At 40.3% G+C, this 17,276-nt stretch overlaps 1 protein-coding gene across 2 annotated transcripts in view; it reads left to right on the top strand.

Moving 5' to 3' along the window:
• col4a5 (collagen, type IV, alpha 5 (Alport syndrome)) overlaps positions 1-14,353 on the top strand; it is a 74,163-nt gene extending 59,810 nt beyond the window's left edge. For both annotated transcript variants that reach the window (XM_074623117.1, XM_074623116.1), the window contains exons 40-49: positions 7,097-7,230; positions 7,320-7,392; positions 8,583-8,654; positions 8,815-8,940; positions 9,685-9,783; positions 9,933-10,145; positions 10,237-10,414; positions 10,497-10,611; positions 10,703-10,875; positions 12,482-14,353. In XM_074623117.1, coding sequence (XP_074479218.1) covers positions 7,097-7,230; positions 7,320-7,392; positions 8,583-8,654; positions 8,815-8,940; positions 9,685-9,783; positions 9,933-10,145; positions 10,237-10,414; positions 10,497-10,611; positions 10,703-10,875; positions 12,482-12,563 — 1,265 coding nt within the window. In that variant the 3' untranslated portion in view covers positions 12,564-14,353. The remainder of the gene's footprint in view (positions 1-7,096; positions 7,231-7,319; positions 7,393-8,582; positions 8,655-8,814; positions 8,941-9,684; positions 9,784-9,932; positions 10,146-10,236; positions 10,415-10,496; positions 10,612-10,702; positions 10,876-12,481) is intronic.
• The last annotated feature ends 2,923 nt before the right edge of the window (positions 14,354-17,276 follow it).

Genomic DNA, 17,276 nt, shown 5'->3' with positions numbered 1-17,276 from the left:
GCACAATAATCGTTTTATGTTGATTATCTTGATTTCATAATCGTTGATAAGCCATATCACCTACTGCAAGAAAGTTTCAACTCCAGGAAGCTGTTTTTTTATTATGTGCAACGATGAACTGAAACTAAGTGGCTGCCTGAAAGGGGTTGAAAAAAAACATACAATATGCTTTGGCAAATGCAGTTTATAGTTGATGGTCTAAAACATACAAAACCACCGTAATCCTGTACGGAATTTGCAGTACAAACATTCTATTTGCAAACTAAAGAAAAACACAGTACTGATGAAAACCAGACAGTAAAACGGCAGACAGCGCACTTTTAAATGTGAATGCTTTCATCTCCATGTCAGTTGATTTGCATGGGACGTCGTCGCACCAATCGCCACCACTGGCATAAGAGCCACGTCACTGTTTGAGCACCACCTGTCAAGTCATTGTCACGAACACTTGAGCACAAATGATAAGAATCCTTTTTCACCAGGAAATGTCAGGGTGCTCCTCATGCACCAATCACTGTTTGTCACCGGGGTCTGACCCCCAAAAGAGCATGGCACTTTGTTGTCTCAACATCATCCATTTTTTTTGTCTTTTATCCACCGATTCATCTGTCCTCATGTCTTCCTCACCCCCTTGCCCTCTTCTCCTGATCCCACAACGGGGGGGGAAAGCTGTAATCTATCCATCTCTCCGCAGCCCTGAAGTACTGTATATGTGTGTGTGTGTGTGTGTGTGTGTGTGCTCGTTGTGTGTGTCATATTAGATCATTTTGAAGAAATGTTGGTGTGAAACAGCTCAGCCTGAGACAAACCTCTCAACTTGCATCTTAAAAACTGAGTTCAAGATGGGATTCAGTGACAGTTTTGTTCATTACAATTAAAGCCCCTGAAAACCTGGTTTCAAATCTTCAGTATTAATGACTAAATAAACAAACTAATTATTATATATTAAGAGTAAAAACTCAGCTAATCTGTTTGAAAATTAGAAAAGCAGAGATAAAACAAAAAATGACGGCTGTCCTCGACTAAAGAAACTCTTAGTCAACTAACCCTCACTAATAGATTAGTTGATTATAAACGACTGATCTGTAAAACTGAGTTTCTCCACAAAGAATCACACAAAAGCACCACTTTAAATCTGGTGTTTACCAGAGATGTGCTCAGAAGTCTCTTGGAAATAAGACATTCAGCATGAAAAAAGCATAAAAAATGACTAATCAACTAAAGAAATCTTAGTCAACTGAGACCAAAACGGCCGATTAGTCGACTAATCCAGTGGTTCCCAAAAGAATTCGTCGACATAAATAAAATCATGAGGTCTTGACGGATTCAGCAAGTGAATGCAGATATATAATATAATCCTTTTTTTTGTAACAACTTCATTCATTTACTATAATAGCGTTAGAGCCCAAATAGATTTTTGTGTTTATTTTTATTTATTTTAATTTATTTTGTTAATTTTTTGCGTGTATTTTTTAATTTATGGTGTTAGATTGCTGCTAGACCACCCCGTTAATATAGGTGCGTGCCTGAAAATGTCGGTTTTGAAAGGCTAAACGCCAGCAAATATGGATTGAAGCAGATTATTTAGTATTAAATTAAAAAAAAAATTTAAATTAAAATAGTCTTGTATACTGTATAATATATTTTATATATATATAGTATAATTTTGACAACTTCAGAGCAGACGAATCCTGAGGGGGGCCCGGACCCCAGGTTGGGAACCACTGGATTAATTGACGAAGAGGGGGCAGCCCTACAAAAAAAATACAGAAATCTGTCATTTGAAAAAAACGAAACTTTGCGTGAAATAACAACACTTGCTCATAATAAGAAGATGATTGAGAAAACAGGCTTTCAGGGCCTTTAACAAAAACATTAACTAGTAAGGGTCTAGGTATCGGATTTTTCTCCAACCCGGCTACTATTAACATAAACAATAAACTAGAGTCTAGCTCAGAGTGTTTGCATCAGGCTTTACTGTCTTGTGTTTTGTTCCACCAATCAGTCATCTGCATGGACACTGTTTGTCCCAACACACTTACAAACATACACGTTGAGAACAAGCCTAACACAATGCTGGAAAGAGTGGACAGCCCTGACGAACTCCTCGGGAAGATAATGTGTGATACAAGCAGTTGGAAACATTTCTCAACCCGACAAATACAATTCACCACAGTTGGAAAGTTAACATGCAATAAATTAGGGTACCTTTTTACTGTACATCTCTAATGTGTTTATGAATTTGCTCCAGGTTCACATCACTACAACTTGTCAGCATGTTAAGGGGGGACACTACAGGTCAATAGGGTTAAATATTTACCTACTAGATATCACCATCAAACGTCGCCCAGTTGATTACTGACATTAAGACAATTAGTTCTTGTATTACAAGTTTTCTGAAATGTTATGTTTAAATATGCAAATGAGGCATTATGTAATGCTAACTTTTGGTGAATGTAGGAGAAATCTATAGATGCCAATAGACAAAGTTGTAAAATAAACACCTAAATGTGTATTCCGGATCTTTTCTTTCCATTAGTCTGAAAGACTGGAGTTTAAATATATTATGATAGAAGTAATTTTATTTTATTTATTTTATTTATTTTATTTATTTTATTTATTTTATTTATTTTATTTATTTTATTTATTTTATTTATTTTGGGGAATTTTTATTCTTAAGTTTTTGGAGCCTGTAGAAAAAAGTAAAAAAAAAAAAAAAATGAGGCTTATATTGCATGTTTTCTCCCAGATTAGAATTCATATTTATAGTAAATACATCAGACATAACTTCATATCCTTTTTAAAATGAAATGTCAGCACTAACCACCCACCAGCACTGTGTTAGGCTCGTAAAAACGCTCAAGTGTTTTTCTGGGTGTCAGGGTGACAGAATTGAAACTTTGACATTTTACCCCCTGTGTTTCCTGTGGCTTGGCCCCACCCACTGCGGTGTGGCCCCGCCTCTTCACGTGATGACACGTGCATCCGACCTCCACAGGTCCCCAAGGTCAGATCAACGGCGTCCAGACGTCTACTGCACGTTCCTTACAGTACCACTGACTGAGTTTAACCCCACTCTCTGATCTAAAGGGTTCTACTGGGAAATCATTTGATCTTTTCTGACTCTTTATTTCTGCTTCTAATGACTGTCTCCTTCCACTTTCTATGCACACTGATGGTAGCGTAATTCACCTTTAACAAGTAAGCACCTAAAAAATAAAAGTTTCATAATAATAAAAACACACAGTAGTAGATTTTAAAACTCACAGTAGTTTTCTGGCACAAGTAGCATGTTATCTGGATCACATTACTGTCAAATATACATCTAACATGCAGAATGTGTTATGCGTACAGCATCATACAGTTTGTGCACAAAAAACATAATTTAACTAACTCACCTGAAGCATTAATGTTTCGCATACTGTAATTCTAGTTCTGTTTTATTTTACTGAAATGTTGTTGTTTGTGCATCAGAACTATTATAATTTAAACATACTGGAGATTAAAGGTTTTTGTTGTAGCAACCAGCAGTATCTCCCAAATCCCCAAAATGACCCCCAACTTGCTGTTAAGAGTCTCTGCTGATCTCCCGGGTGGTCACATGGTATAAGAATTGTTTTGACCTCCGAGTCTCAATAAATGAAGCCAATGCTGAAGTGCCTTAAACCAGCATTCTCTCTACCAGCCAGCAGGGGGCGACTTCTCTGGTTGCTAAAAGAAGTCTGATTGTATAGAAGTCTATGAGAAAATGAGCCTACTTCTCACTTGATTTATTACCTCAGTAAACATTGTAAACATGAGTTCATGGTCTCAATCACTAGTTTCAAGTCTTCAACACAGCATGACGTTCATTTAGTAAATGATGGTCCCATTTAGAGTCAAATAGACCATAAAGCAGGGGATGCTTTAGGGCGGGGCTACCTTGTGATTGACAGGTCGCTGCCACGGCTTTGTCCGGTCTGGGATTTGTTTGTGTTTTCGTTCATGAAAGTTAATTGTAACTTTTTTGGTCGCCTAAAAACGTCTTATTCAGCGTTCGGTTGTACTTAGCTCCTCCCTCTCGTGTCACTTCTGGTTACAAAAAACCAAGATGGTGACGGCCAAAAATAAGATGGCAACGGCCAAAATGCCTCAAAACGGTAGATCACAAACCAATGGGTCATGCTAAATGCTAAATGCTAAATGCTACATGCTAACAAAGACAATGTGAACATGCTGATGTTTATATATATATATATATATATATATTTTGTAATTCCCTTATTGACCATGTCAACCTCATGGTTGCGCAAGAGGAAAAGTCAAGGGATGAACAACGTCGGTATCAGTGCACATAAATTATTAATTTGAGAACACAAACTAGTACTATTTTTCCTCTACCGTGTGACCTCCAGGAGTATCCATACATTTCAAAACCTCAGCAGTGAGCTTGGAGCAAATGTTGAGATACGGGAGCGTTGTTGGGTGATCATTTTTATCATTTTTACTCAAGCAAGATTAACAGCAGCTCATTTTTAAGACTAACTACAGCTGTACAGAGTCATTATCCTTAACATTAAATTATTATAAATCATCATCGAGACTACAAACAAACAGCAGTGGAGCTTTTGAAGTTGTCCAGTAGCCTTTTTGGTTAATACCTCCTTGCTACTTAAAGAGTAACCAAACCCCAAAACCACTTTTTGTAAACTAAAAAACAATGTATAGGGTATTTAGTCGTGTTGTTGGTGGATTCAGGTCCAAATTTTGACACTTTGATGCGAAGTATTTGAGATCTGGAGGCAGGTGATATATATGGAGGTAGCTTTCTTCACCAACCAAACCCCTCCTATAAAACCAACATCGACTCTGCAGACTGTGTAGAAAATAGTATTAGCTAAAAGTTGCCATTACCCTTTCAGTTAGCCTGTGAATCACTTACACATCGTATACACATAGCTAGCGCTAATGCTAATTAGTAGCATACACATATCCCTGCCTTGCATGTAAACTCAAATTCACAAATGTTTATAATTCATACGGTATTTTATCACCATAAGTCCCCATAGTCAGCATGCTAGCAATTAGCGCTAACGATAAGTGTGAGCTAATTGAAAGGGTAAAGGCTATCATCGCCAAGTCCAGCTAAATGTAACGTAGACCAAGCCCAGCAGTTCATGTGATACTGTTTATGTTCCGTTCTAGCCAGCCCCTAAATGAGTGAACTTTATTCTTAGATAGACGCGAGTTAGCCCCCCAGCCCAGTCCATGTTGGTACTTTTTTCATGTCCTAGAGGCATTTTTTTCCACTTTAGTTCAAACTCCGGGGTTTAGTTACTCTTTAATGGCAACATATGTTGTTTAGTGTGACTGTGTTTCTGTACTGATGCTTGCTTCTGCCTAAACCTCCTCTTCTTTTTTTTTTTGCCTTGTGCCGTCAACCCGGCTCCGCTTTGCCTGGGAATTCTGGGAACCCTAGGTCCTGCAGGTTAGACTCCAGCGGTTTGATGGTTTTGATACATGCTCTTTAATGGGATCTGTTGGGGAAATGAAGGGCGACGTTTTAATGTGTCCCATGCGGGGGTGGGGGGGTGGGGTTGAGGTCGATTCACTTCAAAACGCTCTCAGTTCAAATTTGAATTTGTATAATTGAAATTTATTTTATAGCTAAATATTTTACGATTTACTGCTTTTGAAGATGCATTCATCCCAACCCTGATCTCTTTATGTGTATCCTAATACGTTGTTTAGCTTTGTGATATATTGATCTGTTTTTAATTAGCAGCAACACATGGAGTGTGTGAGAATGAGTGAAAATCCGTATTGTTGTTTTTTACCTTTTCTTTACCCCACAGGACAGGCTGGACATTCACGACTGCTCTTAATCACTCAGACACATGCATAAAAGAAAACATACACATTTACTCCAACTGTGTTACTGAAGAGTTTCATTCAGGTGTTTGAGGGAACAGAACTGGTTGTCCTTTTCTGGTCTTTCTCCTTCATCTTTTCCATTTCTGTCAGTTCCAAGTTTCTCTGAGGTGAAGCTGCTCTGCGGTAAAACAAAGGAATTGAATAGCAAAGAATGAACTCATGAACTTTTCACTAAAAACTGACAACTGAAATGATATGCAAAATGTGTCAATGAAGGGCTCAAGATGCCTACCATTATGTTTTGTTCCCTGTCAATACACCATCTTTTATCAGAATAAATATATGTAATATTATATATAATATTAATGTTTTCTCAGCCAGTTATGTCAGATTTGGGAATGAAACTCTTCAGTTTTTTGTGTTGCAAATGTTTCCATGAATGAAATGGAAGTTGACGTCTGAGATATTCCTTGTGTTATACTGTATAATTATACTATTGTACTGTATAATATAATATTATACTTAATATATGTTTAATTCATGAGTCAGTGGCTGTATTGTAATAAATAAAAAAACAAGGTCTGGATCAGTTCAGTTTCCATTTATACAGTTTAAAATAAGTAGTGAGAATATGGTTTACGACATCTTTTTTCAGTTATTAATCTAAATTTAGGGCTGCACGGTGGTGCAGTGGTTAGCACTGGCGCCTCACAGCCTAGAGGGTTGCAGGTTCGAATCCGGCTTGGGACCCTTCTGTGTGGAGTTTGCATGTTCTCCCCGTGTTAGCGTGGGTTTTCTCCGGGTACTCCGGTTTCCTCCCACAGTCCCAAGACATGCAGGTTAGGTTAATTGTGGACTCTAAATTGCCCGTAGGTGTGAATGTGAGTGTGAATGGTTGTCTGTCTCTATGTGTCAGCCCTGTGATGGACTGGCGACCTGTCCAGGGTGTACCCCGCCTTCGCCCAATGTCGGCTGGGATCGGCTCCAGCCCCCCCGCGACCCCTAACGGGATAAGCGGTTGCAGATGAGGATGAGGATGAGGATGAGGATAATCTAAATTTAGATAAGACAAGTCAACCACTAGAAGGCAACAAAATAAAAACTCGTAAACAAAATCCTACTTTTGAATTGATGAATTGAAACCGAACTGATCCTGGTGAGAATATAATGAGGAGAAACGTTATTGTGTTACTTCTCCATCATTCTGTACCTGACCTTTGACTTTTGGTGTCTGCGTATGAAGGTGGGCCTGGCCCACAGGGTCCCCGTGGGCCTGGAGGAAGCGGTGGCGTTAAGGGAGAGAAGGGTATTCCCGGCGCTCCTGGCCAGCCGGGCTTCCTGGGACAGAAGGGAGACGGTGGCGTTCCCGGATTCCCAGTAAGATTTGAATTTGGTCTTGGAACTTGTGAAGTAGGGGCGGTCAAAGGGGACTGAGATTTAACTGTGCGCACTTGTTTTCTCAACAGGGTCCCTCTGGCCTTTCCGGTGGTTCTGGTCTGAAGGGAGATATCGGTCTGCCTGGCGTTCCTGGATTCCCTGGTTAGTCCACAATACTGTAACAGCATTTGTCAGATTTCTTCCTGCTATCCAAAACTGTATTTTGATCCTGTGAATTGTAGGAGTGGGAAAACAAATCGATTCACCTACAGTATGTATCCCAATGTTTTGGGATTTTTTTTACAATTTCGAAATAAGAAGGAAGTTACCACTTTTATTGTTGTAGTCTGAGTAACGTGACGTCATATCCGTTCCGTATCCGTCAACCAAAACAAACCACAGCGAGCTGAAACGATGCAATATAAAACGTTGGAGGGTCAGTGTGGATACGACCTGCACCCTCACATGTTAAATCCAGCGTGGTAAACACTACACATCCAGTAAAGGATGGAAACACTTTGGGTTTCACACATTGCAGGAAAAGCAGAGCTAGACATCACGGCTAAAGCTGCATGCTAACTCTGTCACAGACAGGAAACGTTATCGTATCGCAGTAAGGTGCGGTCGAGCCGACCGTCGCTCTCATCTCCGTGGTCAAATGGGCCGACGCTACAACTATAGAGCACCCATATACTGACATTTATGTTAAATGTATTCAAACGGCCCCGATGGAGCTGAACATGGATGGATAAAGAGAACGGAGCTGACGGGAGAGCTAGAGACCACCTCGGAGAAGTTAGAGGAAGTAGACACGTGGGACTACGTCCAGTTTTCAAAATAAGGTGTTAACAAAGGGAAACGTATATACAAAATACATCTATGGAAATAAGATTAATTGGATTATATTCACCAGAAGTATAAAACATTACATGACCCTTATACATTAAAAAGAAAATACCACTAATCTGTTAGGGAAATGTCTTTATTCTTTGTTTTTGAGGTTGCTGGAAAAAATTTAATAAATAATTGTTGACAATGACTGATATATTTGACTTCAGGACATCTCTGACTACATACATGCTGAAAATCAAACAGTTTTACTGGATTCATTTAGATATTTTTCAAAGTAAAAGTCCCTAGTAGTGTATGATTCAACTTTTTCCCATGGTCTAGTGTTAAAAAGGTTAACAAAAATCACAATAAATCATAAAATCGAATACTTAAAAATCAAAATACATATTGAATCGGCACCCAAGTATCGTGATAGTATTGAATCAGTAGATAGCTGTATCGTCCCGACTTTAGTGAATTCCTTGTAAGCAAACATTTATATCATTTGTGTTTTTTGCCAGGACCAAAGGGAGACCCAGGACTCCCCGGTGGCAGTGGCCTTACTGGAGATCCTGGAGATGTCGGAGCCCCTGGTGGGTGAACACACTTTCAGTTACAGTAGATGGCGTCAGTAATAACTGGCACTGAAGTTCTATTCATTTCTAAACAAACATTTAGATTTGCCTTTAAAAATCAGTTTCTCGTGGAGTGTCAGACACTTGGTTGTTTTCTTTTGTCACACTTGACCTGTAGGCCCTCCTGGTGACGCCGGTGTACCTGAGGATACCTATGTGAAGGGAGAGCGAGGACCTCCTGGTGCTCAGGGCCAGCCTGGTGGTCCTGGACAGCCTGGTAATCCTGGGCGTGATGGACCTTCAGGTGGGTGAATGTGGACTCTTTGATGGGACCTGGTGAAGGTCACGGGACAGTTGGGGATGAGAAATTACAACAGTATTGATAATAGTTAATTAAAGCTGTCAATCGATTCAAATATTTAATTGCGATTTAGCGCGTGATTGTCACACTTTATTTATCCGTTCAATGTACCTTAAAGGGACATTTGTCAAGCACTTAAAACTCTTATCAACATGTGAGTGGACAAATATGCTGCTTTATGCAAATGTATGTATATATTTATTATTGTAAATCAATGAACAACACAAAACAACAACAGATATTGTCCAGAAACCCTCACAGGTACTGCATTTAGCATAAAACAATATGCTCAGATCATAACAAACTGCAGCCCAACAGGCAACAACAGCTGTCAGTGTGCTGACTTGACTCTGACTTGCCTCAAACTGCATGTGATCATCATAAAGTGGGCATGTCTGTAAAGGGGAGACTCGTGGGTACCCAGAGAACCCATTTACATTCACTGATCTGGAGGTCAGAGGTCAAGGGACTCCTTTGAAAATGGGCATACAGTTTTTCCGCGACAAAATGTAAGTTTGGAGCGTTATTTAACCTCCTTCATGACAAGCTAGTATGACATGGTTGGTACTGATGGATTCATCAGGTTTTTCTAGTTTCATATGATGCCAGTATCTTCACTCTAGCTTTAAAATTGAGCCCTCTAAAACCTAAAAAAGAGTATTCTTCTCTTTCTCCCCCTGCTCTCAGGTCTACCTGGTGGCCCTGGGGATGCTGGTCCCGAGGGTCCTCCCGGCTTCAGCGGCCCATCAGGCAGGAAGGGAGACAACGGACCCGCCGGTCAGCCTGGTGAGTGAAACAGGAACCAGACACACCGACCATCACAACTCAATAATAATAATAATGCTGATTTTGCTGCCACCTAGTGGTTGATCGTGATCACGAATAATATTCCATTAATTGTGCAGCCCTAATACATGCCTTTCCCCTGATCTCAGGTCAGCGTGGCTACCCTGGTCCCCCTGGTTCAGACGGTCCACAGGGTCTTCCCGGTTCTCCAGGATCAGTCTCTTCAGCCCATGGCTTCCTCATCACCCGACACAGCCAGGGCCAGGAAGTGCCCTACTGTCCCGACGGAACCAGCCTCATCTACGACGGCTACTCCCTGCTGTACGTGCAGGGCAACGAGAGAGCACACGGACAGGACCTCGGTACCAATTTTTGTTTCACTAAGCCTTCCCGATCGTATTTTATCATCATATATTTGACCGTCTTCTTCTTCTTCTTCTTCTTCTTCTTCAGGCACGGCCGGCAGCTGTCTGCGCAGGTTCAGCACCATGCCCTTCATGTTCTGCAACATCAACAACGTCTGCAACTTCGCCTCCCGCAACGACTACTCCTACTGGCTGTCCACGCCGGAGCCCGTGCCCATGTCCATGGCCCCCATCACCGGAGAGGGCATCAAGCCTTTCATCAGCAGGTTAGGGACGCAGACAGAGGAAGAAGAAGAAGAAGAAGAAAGGGAAGATGTGACATGTTAAATTCTACATTTCTGTGTCCAGGTGTTCAGTGTGTGAAGCTCCGGCCATGGTGATCGCAGTCCACAGTCAGACCATCCAGATTCCCACTTGCCCTTCAAATTGGGAAGCTTTGTGGATAGGATACTCCTTCATGATGGTACGATATTACCCACACGTCTGCACTCATAGGTAGCCATCACAGCTACATGCTTAACCCCACCACCTGTCGTCTTCCCCCCCCTCCCTAGCACACCAGTGCGGGTGCGGAGGGCTCCGGTCAGGCCCTGGCCTCCCCCGGCTCCTGCCTGGAGGAGTTCCGCAGCGCCCCCTTCATAGAGTGCCACGGCAGAGGGACGTGCAACTACTACGGCAACTCCTACAGCTTCTGGCTGGCCACTGTAGAACCCTCTGAGATGTTCAGGTACGGATACAAGTGCCAGCAGGGCGCTTTAGTGATTAGTAGGGCTGTCAAAGTTAACGCAATGATAACGCCATCAAAATTTGTCTTAACGCCACAAATTTCTTAAACGCATTAATGCAACTTGCGATTTTTTGGTTGTAGTGGGCTAAGTGTTTTTTTACGATTTTGAATTAGATTTTTTTAATGATAGAATCGATATAAATTATTTGCTTCACTATGAGGATGTAGAAGGAAGTCCCCGCTTTTATTGTTGTAGTCTGAGTAACGTGACGTCGTATCCTTTACTTATTTGTCAACCAAAACAAACCACAGCGAGCTGAAACGATGCAATATAAAACGTTGGAGGGTCAGTGTGGATACGACCTGCACCCTCACATGTTAAATCCAGCGTGGTAAACACTACACATCCAGTAAAGGATGGAAACACTTTGGGTTTCACACATTGCAGGAAAAGCAGAGCCAGACATCACGGCTAAAGCTGCATGCTAACTCTGTCACGGTCAGGAAACGCGGTAACGTTGCGGTCGAGCCGACCGTCACTCTCATCTCCGTAGTCAAATGGGCCGACGCTACAACTGTAGAGCACCCAGATACTGACATTTATGTTAAATGCATTCAAACGGCCCCCAAGGGAGCTGACCATGGATGGATAAAGAGAACGGAGCTGACGGGAGAGCTAGAGACCACCTTGGAGAAGTTAGAGGAAGTAAACACGTGGGACTACGTCCGCTTTTCAAAATAATGTGTTAACAAAGGGAACTGTATATACAAAACACATCTATGGAAATAAGATTGATGGATTATATTCACCAGAAGTATAAAACATTACATGTCCCTTATAAATTAAAAAGAAAATACCACTAATTTGTGAGGGAAATTGATTTTTGTGTTGTTGGAAAAAATTTAATAAATGATACCTGACAATGACTGATATATTTGACTTCAGGACATCTCTGTCTACATACATGCTGGAAATCAAACAGTTTTACTGGATTCATTTAGAGATTTTCCAAAGTAAAAGTCCCTAGAAGTGTATGATTCAACTTTTTCCCAAAATTGCAATACATATCAAATCGGCACACAAGTATCGTGATAGTATTGAATCCACAGATACGTGTATCGTCCCAGCTCTAATAAACACTGTATATACATACATTTGCATAAAGCAGCATATTTGGCCACTCCCATGTTGAGAAGAGTATTAAATACTTCACAAATCTCCCTTTAAGGTACATTTTGAACAGCGATCATGCGTTTAATCGCGAATGAATATTCGAACGATTGACAGCCCTAGTGATTACAGAAGCTGTTGTGTTAGCAAGAAATCTAAACTGATCACCCATGATGCTGTGGGGTTAGTCAAGAGGAGGAGGATGCACTAACAAGATGTGACATTAAACCCTCTGGAAACCTGAAATAGTAAAAATGCATGTACGATAGTCCAAAGTTGAGTGACTCATCAAGATCTCTCATTTTGAAACAAAAATAATTTCCCTGTTTACAAGAGTCTGAAAGTTTTACATGATTATATAACTCAAACTAAAATAGTTACATATGCATATATCCATCTCCTGTCCTAACCACCTCCCCCCTTTGGCCCTTACAGGAAGCCCCAGTCGGAGACTCTCAAGGCGGGTAACCTACGGACGCGCGTCAGCCGTTGCGTGGTCTGCATGAAGAGGACGTAACGGCACACGGCAACAAGCAAACCCACCGTTGCCGGGGACGCACAATCAATAACAAGAGATGATTGGATGACGGGGGACAAGTAAGGGGAAGGGAGGGGGGGGGGAGCGTCGCCGTGACAACAAGGTGGACTTCCAATGGTGCATTATCTTCCGGAAAACAAACGTACGACTTTAAACAATGGTGCTACTGTGCAACACAGCTTAAAAAAAAAAAGACGTAAATAAACCTTACATTTATTCTTTGTTACTCTTAAGAAGTACCTCAAAATGAAAGCAGATAAATATCCACTAAATGGTGCCATGATGGATGTGTGACAACAAAAGTGCATTTTTCATTCTTTCCCAAAAGGATCTCCTTTCTCTTCTTAAAAAACAAACAAAACACTTTTGACGTTGGTGCAACTAAAATGTGATGCCGCACCGTTTCTAGACAGAAGTGCTCTTTTTTTTGTTTTGTTTTTGGCCGTATTGATGAGTGGATTACCAAATCGGCACTTTGACTTCGGAACATCCAAGATGAGAGATGCACTGACGATGAGCTTTCCTTAGTGAGACTGCCTTTTTTATTACTAGCTCTTCATTCACACTTTCTCTCTTTCTCTCTCCGTCATTTTTCTGTCGTTTAACGTTACATTTGGTGGTACTAACCCTGCTGTAGCCCGCCTTCTAACCATCTGCCTGTCTTTCTCTTACTTTTTTTTGTAAGTAATAAAATGTGTATATTGTGTAAAACACCTTTTTGTTTTTAGTGTATTAGGTCCTGAATCGGTACGAGCTGTTTGTTATAAGACAATTTTCCAGGTTCTTTTTAGCTCACACACTCACGCATTCACACACACACACACACACACACACACACACACACACACACTCACTCATTCACTTCATTGCTCACTGATGCACATCGACTCAGATATTGTATAAAGTAAGGCTTTTATGAATGAAACAGTATTTTATATATAATAAATATATATTTGAAAAAAAGAGGATAAAAAGGTATATAAACTTTATTCGGCTGTGGGGAGATTGTTCGCTGTTTTCAAACACAAACAAAGGTCAGGCATTTCACCGAATATTAAAGCCAACTACTGAGCACAGACAGAGCCATTTTCCCTAAAACATAACAGTCTTGTATGATATTAACGACGCAAATCGCTTAAACCTTTTGTATTCAATTTGTAGAATTGATAAATGTTGAACTGAAATAAAGGGGATTTGCTTTTAGGTAGTCTAATGATTGGGGGATGTTACAGATATTTGTGCAAAAAAAGGATTTGAATTAAATCTTGGCTCCTTGATTAGAAAACCTCGATATTTGTTTTGTGTTTTTTAACATTTCCAGGTGCTGGGCTTTGCTTGTAAAAAGAGGGCCTGAGGTTTTTGGGCCTATTTTGCACCCAAAACCTTCGAATCCACTTTCGCTGGCTTGAATTTGTATCCAAAATCGGTTCAAGTGTTCACACACGACCCTGTGGAAATGCAGGTTGAAGTGTTTGTACATTTAAATCAGGTGTTAACGGTCCCTGATGTGACGCTTCTCTCACATCAGGTGTTCACACTCCTGATGTACTGAAAGTCTACAAGAGCTGTTTTTTGGGGGGGAAGAATTTTTTTCCTGTGATTTTATTGTTATTTTTATTTTTTCAAAACTGCTTTTATGAATTCTAATTGTCAACCTGGGGTGAGATTAAAATGTGTATTTTTTTTTCATTTTTTTTTGTTTATTTTTCATGTTATGTTATCCAGAAGTTGTTATAAACTTTAAGACTGAAATAAATACTATGTCCAAAGTGGTGTCCTCTGAAAATGTGTGATTATCACCAAGAGAGAATCTCCTACTGTGGAAAAGCAGCTTCATGAACATTTTAAGGTTTTTATTTGAACATGAGAAGTCACGAGATACATCTGAGGGGTCATGAGATAATTAATGGGAGAGGAAGGAAGGAAAAAACAAGTTCCTGGATAATATGACCTCTTTTGGTCTAAAACCGTTATTTAAATACTAACATACTAGCATATCACACCCACTGTGACATGCAGAGCAGTGGGCCTGCAGAATCAGGATTTTATAGCCACATGCTTCAAATTACACTAGAAGCAGCTATTTTATAGCCACTTGCTAATGTTAACCGCCAAAGGGGGAAATAACTGGGCTTGTAGTGATAGAGGGATGGAAAACAGTCAGAAGGAGCGAAAACAACAGTTCAAGGCCAAAGGTCAGCTACACATGAACACAGAGAATCACAGAAGAATGAAAGCATGGCAAGTATGCTCAGTCTATTAAAGGTCACCTATTATGCAAAATGCACTTTTCCATGTCTTTTAAACATCAATATCTGTCCCCAGTGTGTCTACAAGTCACCATAGTATCATAAAAGACCATCCTCTCTCTTTTTCTCCTGCTCCGTTTGTCCGGAAATGGGTGTCGAAACAACGCTGCGCAGCTTTTCTTTTCTTCTGACGTCATTTGAGAATTAGCCATATAAGGGTTTCCTGGTCGAACCAGAGCAGAACCTTCAGTAGCTGACCCCGCCCCACAGCGCGTCACTGTCTCTCCTCCTCAACCGAACTTGAGCAAAGTAGCTCCTACTGTTAGTCTGCAAGAACCAGCAGAACAGGCTTCATGTACTCCCATCATCTAAATATAACATGTTCTTTCACAAAGGCTTTATGTAATTACACTGTTTAAACAGATGATATTTATATATTATATATATTTGATGTCATGCATGTAGCAGAGTACAGGTAGTAAATAGTGACTTGTAAGCAACACAACACATTTCTGTTTCACAGTCAAACTTTATTTGAGTTGACAGATGACAATATTAATTATTCACAGCATTTGTAATCATCTCACCTGCAGTTATGTTAACATGGTACAGGAGAAAGTCTTCAGCTCTGGTAAACTATGGTAAGCTAAGCTCCGGTGGTCTGTAGTCATGGTAACACAGAGACAGCTACTACTGTAAATAATATACCATTACTCTGATCTTCCATACATTTATCTTTTAGCAGAAATAATGAACTGACTACTGTTTCACATCTTCTATTTTCCACCCTGATGGTCGCTGTGTTTACACACCGTCTCATAGCGGTAGCATGTAGCTAACCCGTTAGCATGTAGCTACATGCTAACGGGTTAGCTACATGCTACCTCTGTATCTCCATGTAAACAGAGCCATCTGCTCTCAGCTGTCTGCTCTCCTCTGGGATGATTCTGTCGGTCATTTCTCACAGATGGATCTGTAAAGACAGACGTAAAACAGAGTGTATGTTTACGGTTTACAGAGTTGATGCATGAGGTAAACACTGAGCTAACTAACAGAGCTATAAACAGCATTATTTACCTGAGAGAAACCGTCAGGAAAACCTGGAATCTGGACCGCAGATGTTCATCATGTGTCGCCGATTTCTGATCAGATTCCTCCGGTAACGTGCGCTGGGTGAAGTTTCTGGTTTATAAACTTTAAAGTGGTTTATAAACTTTATTCTAGCTCCTCTCTCTCCACTCGTCTCTCTCTCCAGAGCTTCTCCGGGAGGGAGGGGGAGGGTGACGCTGTTGTTGAGGACGTTTGATTGACAGAAAACGCTGACCAATCAGAGCAGAGTGGGAGGAGACAGTCTGTGAATCAGGGGTTTTCAGACAGAGGCTGAATTAGGCTCTGAGGCAGGCAGACTCAGGCTGCAGTATGAGAAGAATAAAGGGTTTTTTGAACATTGCAGCATGTAAACATGTTCTAGTGCAACATTAAAATACATCTATGAACCTGGAAATGAGCATAATATGAGACCTACAGAGCTACAGACACAGAAATCAGCACTTTTGGAAATGGGCTGAAACAGAGGTTATAGAGACATGCTGGAATGCATGATCTGATTGTTTTTTTGAAAAAAAAACTTCAGAGACATGGTTTGGAGGTGTCTGAGACCTATAATAACTAGTTTAAATGGAGTATAATATGTGACCTTTAAGTCATCTGTAAATTATGCACTTCAGTGTCCTTTTTGTGCTTAACATTAGCTTCATATTACACTAGAAGCAACTATGTTATATAAACATTATATTAGACACAACAAACATTTTCAAGGAAAAAAAGGTCAATTTAAAAGTTTGAAATAAAACAGCAAATCCTAATACTGTGTAACTCTATAGGAGAGGTCTTGATTAGCTTTATGAACACAGACATACATCTTTCAATTCATCATACACAATGAGAATCAGCTGACTTTTTAAATGAACTAATAGATTAGTTATTAAATGTATTTATGTGCCTTCAAAGAGACCAACGTTGACAGGAGGAACTGTTTCTGGACTGCTGCACTCAGGTGTCCCTCCAATAGATGTCAGCATTTATCCCTAAATTCATCTCAAAAGATTCATTTTTCTGGTGTACTTCACAAAGTGAAGTCTGAGTCATCTCAATTTTATTATAATTTAATATCTGTAAAATATCAATAAAAGTCACTTTTAATATCACGCCTGTGTGTGATATTAAAAGCTGAAGGAAGTTTAGTTTACTGGTTACGAGGAGTACTACTCATCCTGTGATGCTTACAGATTGTCTTCTGTGGCTCTGGAGAGAGAAATCGGTCTTTTCTATATTGAATTGCATTATGGGAGATGTAGGATTCAGTATTTCCAAGCCATTTGGGTTGCCTCCGAAATTCCATACTAACATGCTATTAAGTACACTAAAACAGTATGTGAGGTAT

Source organism: Sebastes fasciatus, chromosome 22 (genome assembly GCF_043250625.1).
Source record: "Sebastes fasciatus isolate fSebFas1 chromosome 22, fSebFas1.pri, whole genome shotgun sequence".
Classification (NCBI taxonomy): domain Eukaryota; kingdom Metazoa; phylum Chordata; class Actinopteri; order Perciformes; family Sebastidae; genus Sebastes; species Sebastes fasciatus.
Note: the sequence above shows the minus strand (reverse complement) of the source record. Positions and strands in the feature narration are given on the sequence as shown.